The 14,176-nt window shown below is 43.5% G+C and overlaps 2 protein-coding genes across 3 annotated transcripts in view; both read left to right on the top strand.

Moving 5' to 3' along the window:
• Window positions 1-14,176, top strand: part of LOC128418039 (protocadherin alpha-C2-like) — a 183,167-nt gene that overhangs the window by 44,510 nt on the left and 124,481 nt on the right. The window lies entirely within an intron of this gene.
• Window positions 6,927-9,717, top strand: LOC128418042 (protocadherin alpha-5-like). The gene has a single exon (XM_053397428.1). It carries the CDS (start codon window positions 7,339-7,341, stop codon window positions 9,715-9,717), a length of 2,379 nt encoding a protein of 792 aa, XP_053253403.1. The 5' UTR covers window positions 6,927-7,338.

Raw genomic sequence — 14,176 nt, 5'->3', positions numbered from 1 at the left:
AATAGATCTATAAGATTCCTGGTTTGCTAGGTATTCATTAGGTTTAGATATCATGGTGATTTTGCCACATCCCACGAGTCTGGCAATTTCTTTTACCGTATTGATTTATTGAACCACAAGAGTGGTTGTTCTAGGTCTTCAAGAGGTTTTATAACATCCATCCAGTAAACCCACCTGGGCTGGGAGGTTTGTCGTTTAAATATTAATTATCATCAGTCTTACCTATGATAAAGAAAAGGGAGCCTCTAGTTTTCTCTGGATATCATTAGATATTTTTGGTATATTTAAATGTCTTTAAAATCATTAATGCTTCACTAATTCAAGTTACCTGCCATAATTATGTATCCATTATAAAATCTATCTAATTGAATCTATTTTTAAAATTGACTATCCCTTGTGAGTTATGTGGACCATATATAAATACTAACATGTTCTTTCCCCATCATCTCTCAATATTTCTTGATTAACCCATTTTTAACTAATACCACTACTTCTGAAGCAGTGAAGACTTGTCCTAATTTAATTTCATTCAGATATTTCTCCTGCTTTTATCTGCATTTATTGCAGAAACATAAAACCTGCTTTTTCTGAACACAATTTTATTGTAAATTTCCAACATTTCAACGAAGAGTTCAGTACCTTTACAAGCAATGAGGGAGTTCTTACTGAATTTGCTTTATGGTCATTTAACAATTAAAACAACACACTAACAAGGAGAAAAAGGTGAACCTTATTCTCACTAATTATTTTATCTTCTTCAGATTTATTAGAGTTTACTGAACTGAGATAGCTTGTTCCTTTGCTTCTTTCAGAGAATCTTGCTCAGCTCTTTCCCCAGTATTATTTATTTGTCTTCTCTGGTTTTCTTTATTCTTAAATTAATTTTTTATTCTGATTTTGTTGTATTCATTTCTCTGGCCGTTATCTAACATTATCTGGCATGGAAATTTCCTCTATATATGCTTTCAGCTCTAAAGCTTCCTTCCCTGTCTTAATCTTAGCCTCTTTTGAAAACAAACAAACAAAAAAATTAACTTAAAAGGGGACAGAGCGAGCAAGCGAGAGAGCGGGCCATGTTAGGAGAGGCTCAGAACTTACAGGGTTAAGAGTTCTGAGTGATGACGCCTCACATTCTGAGGGCGGGTTTAGAACACGGAAGGGGTGTGGTTTTCTCTGTGTTCTTTCAGTGTGCGTGTTTGCTCTAAGGAGAGAGCAAGCGAGATGTCCGCTCTGTCTCCAGGCAGGAGATTTATAGCTGTTGTGTTTTGCTAAGGAATAAAGACTTTAAGATAAGGAGACTGCTAAGTGTCAGCCTGAGTTATTGCATTCGCACGAAGAACGTTTCAAGCTTCTACTTCCGCTGTGTTTTACGCTCTGCTGAGTCAAAGGTCCCGGGGGGGAAGACCAGAGCTGCGCAAGAGAAGTGTGCCGGACCCCTGGACTAAATTGACCCGAACAGGTTATGGAGGTCAGCAATAAAGATAAGCAACGTTCGTGCGTGTGAGAGGACTGCAGCCAGGAGCCAGCCGATGAGACGCTGTGAAGGGAAACTGCAGGCAAAGAGGCTGAGAAGCAGCCAAAGGCCAGCTAAGGCGTAGTTGGTGCCAGCCAGGAGTTCGCTGGGAGGAGCTGAGATCTGCCGGACCGGGAGGTACTCATGAGTAGGCCGGGCCCCGGGGGAGAGATGGCAGACAGCCATGAATCGTACTCCGTCCCTTTTGAGAGGCTGGACGGCAAGAACTGGGAAGAGTGGAGTAGGAAGCTTAAGGCCTGGCTACAAGCCAAGGGTCTGTGGGAGGCGGTGCAACAGGCCCCATTGCCCCAGCCAGGAGCCGGAGCAACGGCAGCGGAAGTCGCAGAACCCCATGCCTCGCGCAGAAGGAACCAGAAGGCCCTGGGAGCTATAGTGCTCAGCCTGGAGGGTTCGCAACTGCCATTGGTTGAGGGGCTTGAGACTGCTGTAGAGGCCTACCGTGCGCTGGAGAGAGTGCACCACAGAACAACAGCTGGGGCAAAGATACACACCACCAGGCGCTTGTTTGAGATGAAGCTGCGTCCTGGGGTCAGCATCAGGAAGCATGTAACTGAGATGCTTTCTGTGTTCAACCAGCTGAGATTGCTGCAGGTGAACTTCTCAGAGGAGCTGAAAGTTTATATCTTGCTCAGCTCTCTGGACAAGAGTTATGACAATTTGTGTCTAACTCTGGAGTCAATGGATCCGCAACAGCTGACGCTGGAATATGTGACCGGCCGTCTGGGGGATGAAGAAGAACGGCGTATCAGAGAGGGCAAGGCTGGCTCGGGCGGCTCCTCCAGCAGCAGGGGGGCCAGACCAGCGGAGTGCTCTGTTCAGGCTTTTTCCGTTCGCCGCTGCTTTGTTTGTAACTCCCCGGACCACTTGTGTCGCAGCTGCCCACAGAGAGCAAAGGAGCCAAGGCAGGATGCGCCCAAGGTCATTTCCCATGGGAACCAGCCCGGGAGAAGAGGCCAGCGTGGAAAGTCCCAGGGTCGGCCGGAAGGGGAGGAGAGCGTTTATCAACTGTCTGCGTCGATGGCAGTTTTGGACAGCAACAACACCTGCAGCGATAGCTCCAAGGTCGGGGGCAGCAGGAAGGCAGTTGCTAAGGCAACAAAGAAGGACAACTCCAGAGGGGGGAGAGTCCTACGTTGGGTTGTTGACTCGGCTGCGAATGCCCATTTGGTCACAGCGCCACCTGATGGACAAATGTGGAACTGCAAGGCTGTTTCAACTGAGAAAACAGTTAGATTTGCTACAGGTTCACAGGGACGTGTAACCCATGTTTCTAACATGTTTGTCTCTTTCTTACAGGCTGAATTGAAGGTTTATGTTCTCCCTGAGATAAAACATTGCCTGCTGTCTGTACCTTGTCTTTTACAGGAGGGATATTCTGTGAGTTTTGAAAAAGATGTTTGTACAATTTCCAGAGATGGGAAGGAGCTCGTAAGTGTTGGAAAGGATCAAAACAACCTCTTTGTTTTGGAAACACCACTGGAGGGTGAGGGGAATACTGGGAAAGCCACTGATCACACTCATGTGTCGTGTGCTTGCGTGTGGCACAAGAGAATGTCACATGGGTCCTGTGAGGACGTCCAGATGTTATCAGAGTGCACCAAAGGTTGCAAGGTAAAAGAATGTGGTAAACCTTTGAATTGCAAGGCTTGCAGAAAAGCCAGAAACAAGGGGTTTAATGATCCCAGAGTGGAGAGGGTAACCACAAAGCCTTTTGAGCTTGTGCATGCAGACCTTTTTGGTATGCCACAGCCAAGTCTGGGCAAGGCCAAGTGGCTGATGGTGCTGACAGATGATTATACTAGGAACGCATGGGCTTTCACGCTGAAAGCTAAGGAGGTAGCAGCGCAACTGATCAAAGATTGGGTTGCAGAGGTGGAACAGAGGTTCTCCACCAAGGTGCAAGGTTTCCAGTTTGACCGTGGTTCTGAGGTCACTGGGTCTGCTCTAAAGGGTTTCTTTCGCCAGAGGGGGATACGTCACAAGGTGACTTCTCCTCAGAAGAGTGGCGTGGCAGAGCTTAGGAGTAAAGCTCTGGTTCAAGCATCAGAGATTCTACTGGATGACTCTGGTTTGCCCCACAGTTTTTGGGGGGAGGCGGTAAAAACGGCCAATTTCTCGATGAACAGGTGCTACAATGCAGTGGTAGGTGACACCCCATATTTCTTGCTCAACGGACAGAAGCCACAGGTGCATTTCTTCCGTTCGTTTGGTTGCAGGGCCATGGTGCCTGTACCAAAGTGGTTGCAGCAAGAGGGTGGTCCAAAGTACCAGGAAATGATCTTCTGTGGGTATGAACCCGCGACCAAGGGGTGGAGATTTGCGTACCCAGAAGGTGATCAGACCAAGCTTCTGGTCAGTAAGCAGGCTGAGTTCTTTGAGCAGGATGGTTGGGCAAGGCGCAAAGTGCGCTCTGACACTGTCTCAGATTGTCTGTCTGACGCTGAGGAGGAAAGAGAGCCAGAGCCTGAACCTGCTGGTGGAGACCAGGTCCCTGAACAGAGTAGGGCGTCACCACAGGTTGTGAAAGGAGTGTCCAAGAGTGAGCCCTCATCTCCTGTGCGCATAATGGAGAAAGCTCACAGACGTGTCAAGTCAGAGGGGGAGTCTTCTGATGAGGAAGACGCAAATGCTGGCCCCAGTGGGTCAAGAGAAGAACCCCAGTTTGTGCCCAGGCGGTCATCGCGGGCTACAAAGGGAATTCCACCTGAGAGGTTTCAGGTCACAAATGCGTGGGTTGGTTTCGCACAGTGCGAACCTGAGGTTCGTGAGGTTCAACAGATGCCTAACAACGATGCCAGGAAGGGGCGGAAGGCAATGGGGAAGGTGTTGAACACTCAGAGGTCCTCTCAGAATGTGATTCGAGAGGGGGTGTTAGGAGAGGCTCAGAACTTACAGGGTTAAGAGTTCTGAGTGATGACGCCTCACATTCTGAGGGCGGGTTTAGAACACGGAAGGGGTGTGGTTTTCTCTGTGTTCTTTCAGTGTGCGTGTTTGCTCTAAGGAGAGAGCAAGCGAGATGTCCGCTCTGTCTCCAGGCAGGAGATTTATAGCTGTTGTGTTTTGCTAAGGAATAAAGACTTTAAGATAAGGAGACTGCTAAGTGTCAGCCTGAGTTATTGCATTCGCACGAAGAACGTTTCAAGCTTCTACTTCCGCTGTGTTTTACGCTCTGCTGAGTCAAAGGTCCCGGGGGGGAAGACCAGAGCTGCGCAAGAGAAGTGTGCCGGACCCCTGGACTAAATTGACCCGAACAGGCCATTGATGTACAGTGGTACCTCGGGTTAAGAACTTAATTCGTTCTGGAGGTCCGTTCTTAACCTGAAACCGTTCTTAACCTGAGGTACCACTTTAGCTAATGGGGCCTCCCGCTGCTGCTGCGCCACCGGAGCACAATTTCTGTTCTTATCCTGAAGCAAAGTTCTTAGCCCAAGGTACTATTTATGGGTTAGCGGAGTCTGTAACCAGAAGCATCTGTATCCTAAAGTGTCTGTAACCCGAGGTATCACTGTAAGAAACTTAAATTCCTTTTCCTTCAAAGTATTAGGATGAATAATTAAATTGACCAAGATGACTTTAGCATAAGTTGCTTTTCTTAAATTGCTATGGCCAGTCTTGATTTTACTTTCTCCTCTGAAACAACTTCAGTACCAATTGTACATAATCTATCAAGCTGTATGTAATTTGATAGATGTTCTTCTAAAATTTCTATATTTTCTGTCTTTTGCTTTCACTTCTCACAATAGTTTAAATTCTGTCTTTGTTGTTTCCATTTTTTCTATTTTCATACTAATGGCTGAAATTCCCTTTTCCATATCAACCACAGCTTTTTCAGTATTGTTCACTTTTCCTACAACTAATTGTAGGGAATTCCTAATTGTTTATGAGTATATTGAATGTATGAAAAGTAACTAATATGTAAAATAATATTTAAATACCTTCTAGTGTTATGAGTTCTTAATATTGTTTTGCATGTTTCTATATTTATAGTAATAATTTAAAATATTTTCAGTTCCTGCTAAGTCAAATTCTGAGTCTTGCAATTTTACTGTTTACCTCTTTTATATTTAATCAAAATTTACCTTTGGGTGGAAAGAAGATCAATTGAATTACCCAAAGCATAAGAAAGTGCAGAATGCTTTCACTTTATGTCTCATCTGTTTCTCCTCTTTGTAATTCTTAAATTAAAATTGCAATACAAGAGAAATAGTGCTTCTGATCCTTTACAGAGGGTCTTTTAATTACTTTTTGATGACTGTAGCAGGTTTAACTTCTTGTGAGGTAGGTCAGTCATCGAGACAAGTGAAGCAAGAACAATGTCCAGGAAGATGAAAATGCAACTTGGTTAAAAGTATCTTGGAGCACGTTTGCCAGGACAGTAAATGAAACCTATTGGGTTTCATCACTAACTGTTCCCATTGATTTCAGTGCCACTTAGGTGTGTCTAAGGCTGCAGTCCTGTACCGATATACTGGCAGTAAGCCCCATTGAACTTGGTGGGTAGACCCTGACAGTGAAGGCAGGGGTGGGTTTGTCAACCCCGTGTTAGTATCATATAATGCAGTTCCACCATCAGAGTTCTAGTATTAGGGGAGCTATTATATTTGTGAAACTAACAAAAGCCCTAAATGACGGTTCTTAACTTTTTTAAAAATGGCAAATTGTTTAGTTAGGACTTAGGTGGAAATTCTCAAATATGCCACCTGATCCTATGCATACTCACTCAGAAATGAGCCCAACTGTGTTAAATGGTGATTGATGCCAGGTAAGTCTTTATGGTGCAATCTCAAGCCCTATGGACTCTTATGTATGGTTACGATTGCAATCTGCTGTTGATTTTAAAAGAACTTGCTAGAACTAGAAGCACTATCCCACCTTTTTATTGGCTGAACTAGAATTTTCATGCAAACATGAGCAAATGTTGTGTGAGGCTTAAGCGACTGCTTCCCCTCCCATTTCTCTGCTCAATATTCCAGCATCACCTGCAAGGCCCATCACATTGCTGTGCAATGTCTAGTGTGCATTGTTGTGTCCCTATATAACTCATTCAGTGTCTACTCCTCTCAACTCTTGAGAGTTACAGGCTATTAAGCATGGAGTTGCATGCTAGAGGTTGCTGAAAAGTATGATAAGAGAGGGCTACATGCTATTACATATAACAGGCACTTTGATCTTGAAAAATACATGACACTTTCCCCCCAATAAAAATAAAAGTATAAGAGCATAATCAAGTGTAGCATCACTTCAATATCAACTGGTGAATGAGCCTTCGTGGATCTAACACAACTGGCAGAACTTTCTTATCACTTGGTGTCAACCCTTCTTGGAGGAGTCAGTCCACCCATTCAGATACAAGCTGTTATGATAACTGAGTGTGCAACAGTAATGTTATAATGTGAACCACCACATTAGAAGTATGAATGGACTTTAATAACTTCAGTTGAAAGTAGAAGTGCATAAAATCTCTGAAGAACAGGCGCTTATCACAAAACGTTTCATAAAGTTTAGTCACCTGCTTCTCCATTTCTACAATCATTCGCTAGAGGTCACTGTTGCCTAAGGAAATATTTAAGAAGAAAGAACATTCAGAGCTCCTCCCTCAGAGTGACTGAAAACCCTGCCTGTCAGATTCACAATGGGGCTATCAAGCACAGAATGCAAGAGCACCGGCGTCTATTCAAATGACTTCACAAATACCAATTCAGATGGGCTCCTTGGACTCTGCTCTACACTACATTAGAGAAAAGGATTTATAAAAAGAAAGGAAGGAAGGAAAGAAGAAGACAACCCTGCTGGTATTTGTGGCTATGCTTGCAATGGTTGCCTGGCAGAATGATTCGGTGGCAAAGCAGCTCCTGCAGCTGCTTCTCCTCCACGCAGCCTGGATGTTGGGGAGCGGCCAGCTCCATTATTCTGTGCCGGAGGAATCCCAGCATGGCACCTTTGTGGGCCGCATTGCCCAGGATCTGGGGCTGGAGGTGGAGGAGCTGGTGCCTCGGATGTTCCGGATGATGTCCAAAGGACAGGAGGACTATTTTGAGGTAAATGTGCAGAATGGGATCTTGTTTGTGAATTCCCGGATAGACAGGGAGGAGCTGTGTGCTAAGAATCTTGAATGTGCCGTTCACCTGGAGGTGATTGTGGACAAACCTCTGAGGGTTTTCCATATAGAGGTGGAGATCAGGGACATAAATGACAATGCTCCCATTTTCTCTGCAAGTGAACAAATTCTGAGCATAGCAGAATTTATAACGGCACCTGGCACCAGATTCCCTTTAGAGGGGGCTTCTGATGCAGATATTGGCACTAATGCCCTGCTAACCTACAAGCTCAGGCCCAATGACTATTTCATTGTAGAACAGAAAACAGGTGACCAGCACAATAAACCCTTAGCAATTGTTTTAAAGAAGCCATTGGACAGGGAAGAGGCTCCTGTGCACCGTCTTTCACTCACAGCCACTGATGGAGGCAAACCAGAGCTCACAGGCACAGTCCAGCTGGTGATTAATGTGCTAGATGCAAATGACAACCCTCCTGTATTTAACCAATCAGTTTACAAGGTAACATTATTGGAAAATGCAGCTACTGGAACATTGGTTATTAAGCTGAATGCCACTGATTTAGATGAAGGAATTAATAAGGAGATCTCCTATTCTTTTACTAACCATGTGCCACTAAATTTCCAAAAGATTTTTACCATAAATTCCAATACCGGGGAAATAATGGTAAATGGAAGAATTGATTTTGAAGAAATTAGTGTATATGATCTTCAGATTGTGGCAGAAAATAAAGGCAACCTTCCTTTGTCTGGACATTGTCAAGTGATAATTGAGGTGCTGGATGTGAATGATAATGCCCCAGAGGTGTCAGTCTCATCCCTCTCTGTGCCAGTGCCAGAGGACTCCCCACTGGGGACAGTGGTAGCCTTAATCAGTGTCTCAGACAGGGACTCTGGGGCCAATGGCCAAGTAAGCTGCTCGCTGTGGCCTCCTGGGCTTCCCTTCAAACTGGCGTCCACGTTCAAGAACTACTACTCATTAGTAGTGTCTGAACTCCTGGATCGAGAGCAGGTAGCTGAGTATAAGTTGATGGTGATGGCCCAGGACCAAGGTGTTCCACCACTGTCAGCTAGTGGTAGCTTATTAGTTCCAATTAGTGACATAAATGACAATGCACCCACTTTTGCACAACCCTCCTACACGGTCTTTGTGAAGGAGAACAACCCACCAGGTGCTCACATCTTCACAGTGTCTGCTTCAGACCCAGATGTGGCTGAGAACAGCCTGATCAGCTACTGGATTGATGAGAAGCTTTGGCCACTGACAAGCTACATCTCGGTGCACTCGGAGAGTGGGAAGGTCTATGCCTTGCAGCCCTTGGACTATGAGGAACTGAAGCTGCTGGAGTTCCAAGTGAGGGCCAAGGATGCTGGGCTGCCCTCTCTGTGTGGCAATGTGACTATTCAGGTTTTTGTGGTCGATGAGAATGACAACGCACCTGCAGTGTCAGGGACAACAGAAGAGAACCCCATTCTCCTAGTGCTTCCTATGGGGTCTGGGCACACAGTGGGCAAGATCCATGCTCTGGATGCTGACTCAGGATACAATGCATGGCTGCGATATGAACTTCATGAGGTGACAAGTGGACCATGGCGTGTGGGCCTGTATAGTGGAGAGATCAGTACCATACGTGCTGTAGATGAGGCAGAAGTCAGCAGAAGTCAGAGCCTGCTGGTTTTGGTGAAAGATCACGGGAAGCCTCAACTCTCAACCACAGCCACATTGAGTGTGTCACTGGTAACCAGTGTGCAGGCCATCAAAACGGATACCCGCCTTTCCAGGACAGGTGAAAGCCCAAAGTCTTTGGTGGACAATGTCAATGTCTACCTGATCATTGCCATCTGCTCAGTGTCCAGCTTGTTCCTCCTAGCAGTAATCTTTTACGTGGCCTTGCGATGCCGTTGCCAGGCGAAGGAGGCCATGGTGTATGGTCCTGGTACAGCCACACTGGTATGCGCCAGTGAAGTGGGCAGCTGGTCATATTCAAATCGCCACAGCCACATCCTGGCAGGTGTGAGCGGGGAGGCTGGAGCCAAGAGCGACCTCATGGTCTTCAGCCCCAACATTCCTACTTCTGCTGATAATGGGAAGCAGCAGGACCTGCTCTGTGCAACGGTTAGTATCTGACTTGGTTTCTTCTTTCTCTCAGCCATTGTTCAGTCTCCATAACATTGAATAAGAATATATCCTAGTTATTCAATATTGAATTTGAAATTTTCTTTGTTGAACTTAATTTTGTAAGCATCCACATTGAATTGCAAATGGATAGTTTATGAGAAACGCGTATTCCCCCCTCTTCAATTCAATTTTACTGGTGTTTTCTTCCTGAGAAATATTTTTATTTGTTTATTGAATAAGTATACACTTAAAATAATAAAAGTTACTAAATGACTAACATAAACTTAGTAAAAATGCAGTAGCATTCAATAAAATATTCCTAAAAGCTGGTTAAAAATGAAATAAAAACACAACACAACTGTATATGTCACCTAAAACTGAGCAGTGTGCAAAATAACTTTTTTAAAAAATTGAGTCAGAGCCCAGGAAATATTGGACAAATTTAAAAGGAGGAATTTAAAAGTAATCACTTCCTCCACCTGAGAGATGCTGATCAGAGGGTGGGTGCTATCACAGAGAGGGCCATTGTAGCGATCACACAGGGTCCCCAGATGTTTGATGGTCTATTGACCCTGTGCCACCACTGTGATTGCTTTCTTCACTGCCACCAACCCATTTCTCATGGGTAATCATGGAGTCCAGACAGTTGTTAACACTAACAAATAATCAAGTTTATTTATAGGCATGAACAAGCTTATGGTTTCAGTTAATTTTCCTTGGCAGTTTCTTAATCTTAATTCCTTAACTGTCCTATGCGTTCCTAACAACTTCAAACTGCTTATTCCAACTATCTATCTGACTCCACCTAACAATTCCTCTCACTCTCTCACCACACAACTCCACCAACCCGCAGACTTATTCTCCCTCTTTCTTCTTCAACTCCCAACTCTCAACTGACTTTCACACAACACCCACTCTCACTCTAACTCCTCCTATCAGTTTCTCTCTGGCCAATCACATCACACTCATTTTAACCCTTTCCTTATGACCCATCTAGGAGGCAAACACCACAGCCATCTTCTGCATTGTCACCAAGTGACTATTCACTGATCAGGAGATCTTAGATTGACTTGGGCTGTACTTGGGGAGGTGGCCTGACAGGCAACTTTGTTCAAAGTTATTTAGAGCGGTAAATGTCAGCAGAAAAACCTTGAACTTGGCTCAGGAGTTAATAGGCAGCTAGCTGAGATATTTCAGCATTGGTGAAATATTTTTTAAGTTAGGTGTTCCACAAAGCACCCAAGCAGCTTCATTTTGAAATAGCTGTGCTTTCCAAATCAGGCACAAGAGTAGCCCCACGTGTAGTACAATACAGTTATCTAATAATGATATTAGATGTATGGGCCACTGTAGCAAAGCTATACCAGCTAAGTTGTTAATGGATGATCTGAGGCCAACTGGGCCTCCAGTTATAGTGGTGGATCTAGAACACCTCTAACTATGTACTTGCTGCCTCTGGGGGAGTAAAATCCCATACATAGGTGGTACGCAACCCAATTCTCAGACCTGGAAACCACCACTCCGTAGGATCTCCATCTTGCCAGGATTCAGTCACAGTTTATTAGTCTTCATTCAATCCATAAATGCATCCATGGATCTGTTTAGGACACACACAACTTCAGCTGTCACAGAGTTGTGTCTCATCAGCATACTGGCTCCAAATCTCCTAATGACTATCCCCAGTGGTTTCATATAGCTTTTAAATAGCATTGGGGGAGAAATTGTGTCCTGTGGGATTCCACAGATCAACTGCCACGGGGCTGAGGCACAGTCACTCAATATGATTCTGGAACTGACCCCACAAGTAGAAGTGGCATCACTATTAAACAGTGCATTCAGTCCTCAAAACATGGAGGTGGTCTAGGAGGACACTATGGTCCATGGTATCAAAAGCCATGGAGAGATCCAGGAGAATCTACAGACTCCTATTTCTTTGTCCTTTTCCCAAAGGAGGTCATCTGTTAGGGCAACCATGACTGATTCTGTCCCAAAATCAAGCCTGAACCCAGAGTGGAATGGGCCAAGATAGTTCCATCCAAGAGCACCAGAATTCTCGATATGATGCCTTCTTTACAACATTTATTGCCAATGCATTAGTTCCAGAAATTAGTAGCTTACTTCTAAGTAAGAATGCATAGGATTGTAGCAATGATGACAAAAGTGGAAATGCTTCACAGTAAACCACAAACCCAATATTCAATCTACTTCATTATTTTATTTCTTTATTTACTTACCATTATTTATTGACTATCCTATATAACAAAGTTCTCAGGGCAGGTCATAGCAAGCAATTAAAACATTTAAAATTCAACAAGAATAAAAGTGTATATATGTGTGTGTGTGTATATATATATATATATATATATATGCTGTATATATATATACAGCATAAAAACACAAGTCCGAGTCAAAAGCAGTGCCTTGATTAATGGGAGGCTGGGCTTCAGTTCTTTGTATCAGAATTGGATAAGGATTGCACCAAATTTGGAATGTTCTAGAGGACAACAAGCAGGAGTATGAAAAGTCTTGAAGGAAATCATATATAAATGAGAAAGAAGAAACTGCTTATGTTTGTCATACGTGAAACAAAATTTAATCTCATTTTGTTAGATTGCCTGGACAGTTTATGGAATCCATTTCAAATGAAGCTTTCAAGAAATATCCCTGCTTCTGGGCAGACAACTCGAGGCTATTAAGACATTCAACTATATATAGACAACTCACATAAAGGGAAGACCTTGCACTTGTGCAAAGTATAGACACGTAGGCTTGTTTGCTCCCTGCCAAAAAAGTTGCCAGTTGCACACAGACTGCATGTACAGTTTTGTAGAGCATGTGCAGATATAACACGGAGTGCTTGGTGATCAGTGGTGTGGCTTGCCACAATGACACTACAATCTTGTTCTCTTCAATCCATAGTCATCGTTCACAGTTTGAAATCTGCATAGCGCTTAGATCAAATTATCTTAGTAGTAGGAAGATTCGTTGCTTTTATTTCTTTATAGTGATTTCTTTCTAAGATTATTTATATCAACATTGTTTACAGCGCCACATAGCAGAGTGAAAGCATAGCCCTTGTGAAAGCAGCTCAGATGAAATAGTAGCCAATGTTCTGTTACATTGTAATGTTCATAGGGTTTGTTTGTTTGTGTTTTGTTTGTTTTTATATACTACCCTTCATCATCAGATCTCAGTGCAGTTCACAGAATAAATATCACAGTTTATCTTCAGGTACTTTCTCTACACTTGGGGAACTAAGGTGAATTCCATGTTTCAGGTTTAATGGCAGATTCCAACCCAATGGTCACAGGAAGTATAGCCAAGTTCCTTGCTGTAGCCATCAAACCAAGTCACAATTATTAAAAGGAACCCGAGTTTCAAGTCAAAATGCTTTGTGTTGTTCCAAATTGCTTGCTTGTGACAGGTGACATGAAGTAAGAATACTTTCTCCCTAAACTATAGTGTCTCTTGACTAGAGTTGTCTCCCAAGGAACAGTTTCCCTTCCCTGCTTTTTCCTCTATGACTTCTAAACTGAAATTTAAGATTTTAAATCCAAATCTTTTCAGTTGGGGGAACTTTTAAAAAAATAACAACAAAACATGCATGGATAATCCAAATTAAGAGAAAGAGCTGGCTTCAAAGGCTTAATAGCACAGTATCAGAGGACCCCAAAGGTTTAAAAGCAAGGCAAACTTGTTTAAAAAGCTTGACCTTGCTCCTGAAAATCAAAGTAACTCTACTGTTGAGCTGAAGCACAGTCTCTTTAGGTAGCAATGGAACCACTATAAAACAGTGCCTCCTATACCTAAGCTAGCGATGTCCATTACTTTAAATGGGTCTACTCTGAGTAGGTCCAGCACTGTAAAATAGAAACGGTCCAAAGAGCTGTATGGGTAATAGTTACTCTTCTGAAGGACTAAGCCATTATATATTTTAAAATTCCTATTCTTAGTGGAAGATCTTTCTGTTCTTATTTTAAGAAGCCTAGTTTACCTGGAGTTCCAAAATTTCTATTTTTAAAAATAAACTAAACATTATGTAGCAGAAGAATACATTTATTCTACTAGTCAGAAGAAATACTGTGCAACCAAAAACATTTCAACACAAGGGGGAGCCATTGACTAACAAGACCATTTCTGAAAGGACACGCTCCTCCCTCTGACTAGATAAAAAATCTGCCTCTTCCTACATTGGAAAACCTTCGATCCTCAATGTAAAAGGACCGGCATTGACTCCTTTCTATCCAGGTCAGTCAACATTTGCTCAGTTATAGCCAGGTAATTTATAACAGATCATCAGTACTTGCATTTGCTATGCCTTTTCTGCAAAGAGATTTCCAGGTGACAATGAAGCTGCTGCAGCTGATTGTGTTCCACAAAGCCTGGATGATGGGGAGCGGCCAGCTCCATTATTCTGTGCCTGAGGAATCCCAGCATGGCACCTTTGTGGGCCGCATCACTCAGGATC

The sequence above is a fragment of the Podarcis raffonei genome, chromosome 7 (genome assembly GCF_027172205.1).
Source record: "Podarcis raffonei isolate rPodRaf1 chromosome 7, rPodRaf1.pri, whole genome shotgun sequence".
Lineage (NCBI taxonomy): Eukaryota > Metazoa > Chordata > Lepidosauria > Squamata > Lacertidae > Podarcis > Podarcis raffonei.
The sequence above is the reverse complement of the archived record's forward strand: the minus strand, read 5'-3'. Positions and strand labels throughout refer to the sequence as shown.

What these genes read in the sequence shown, in the direction of transcription:
- LOC128418042 (XM_053397428.1), top strand. Translation starts at nt 7,339, where the DNA reads ATGCTTGCAATGGTTGCCTGGCAGAATGATTCGGTGGCAAAGCAGCTC.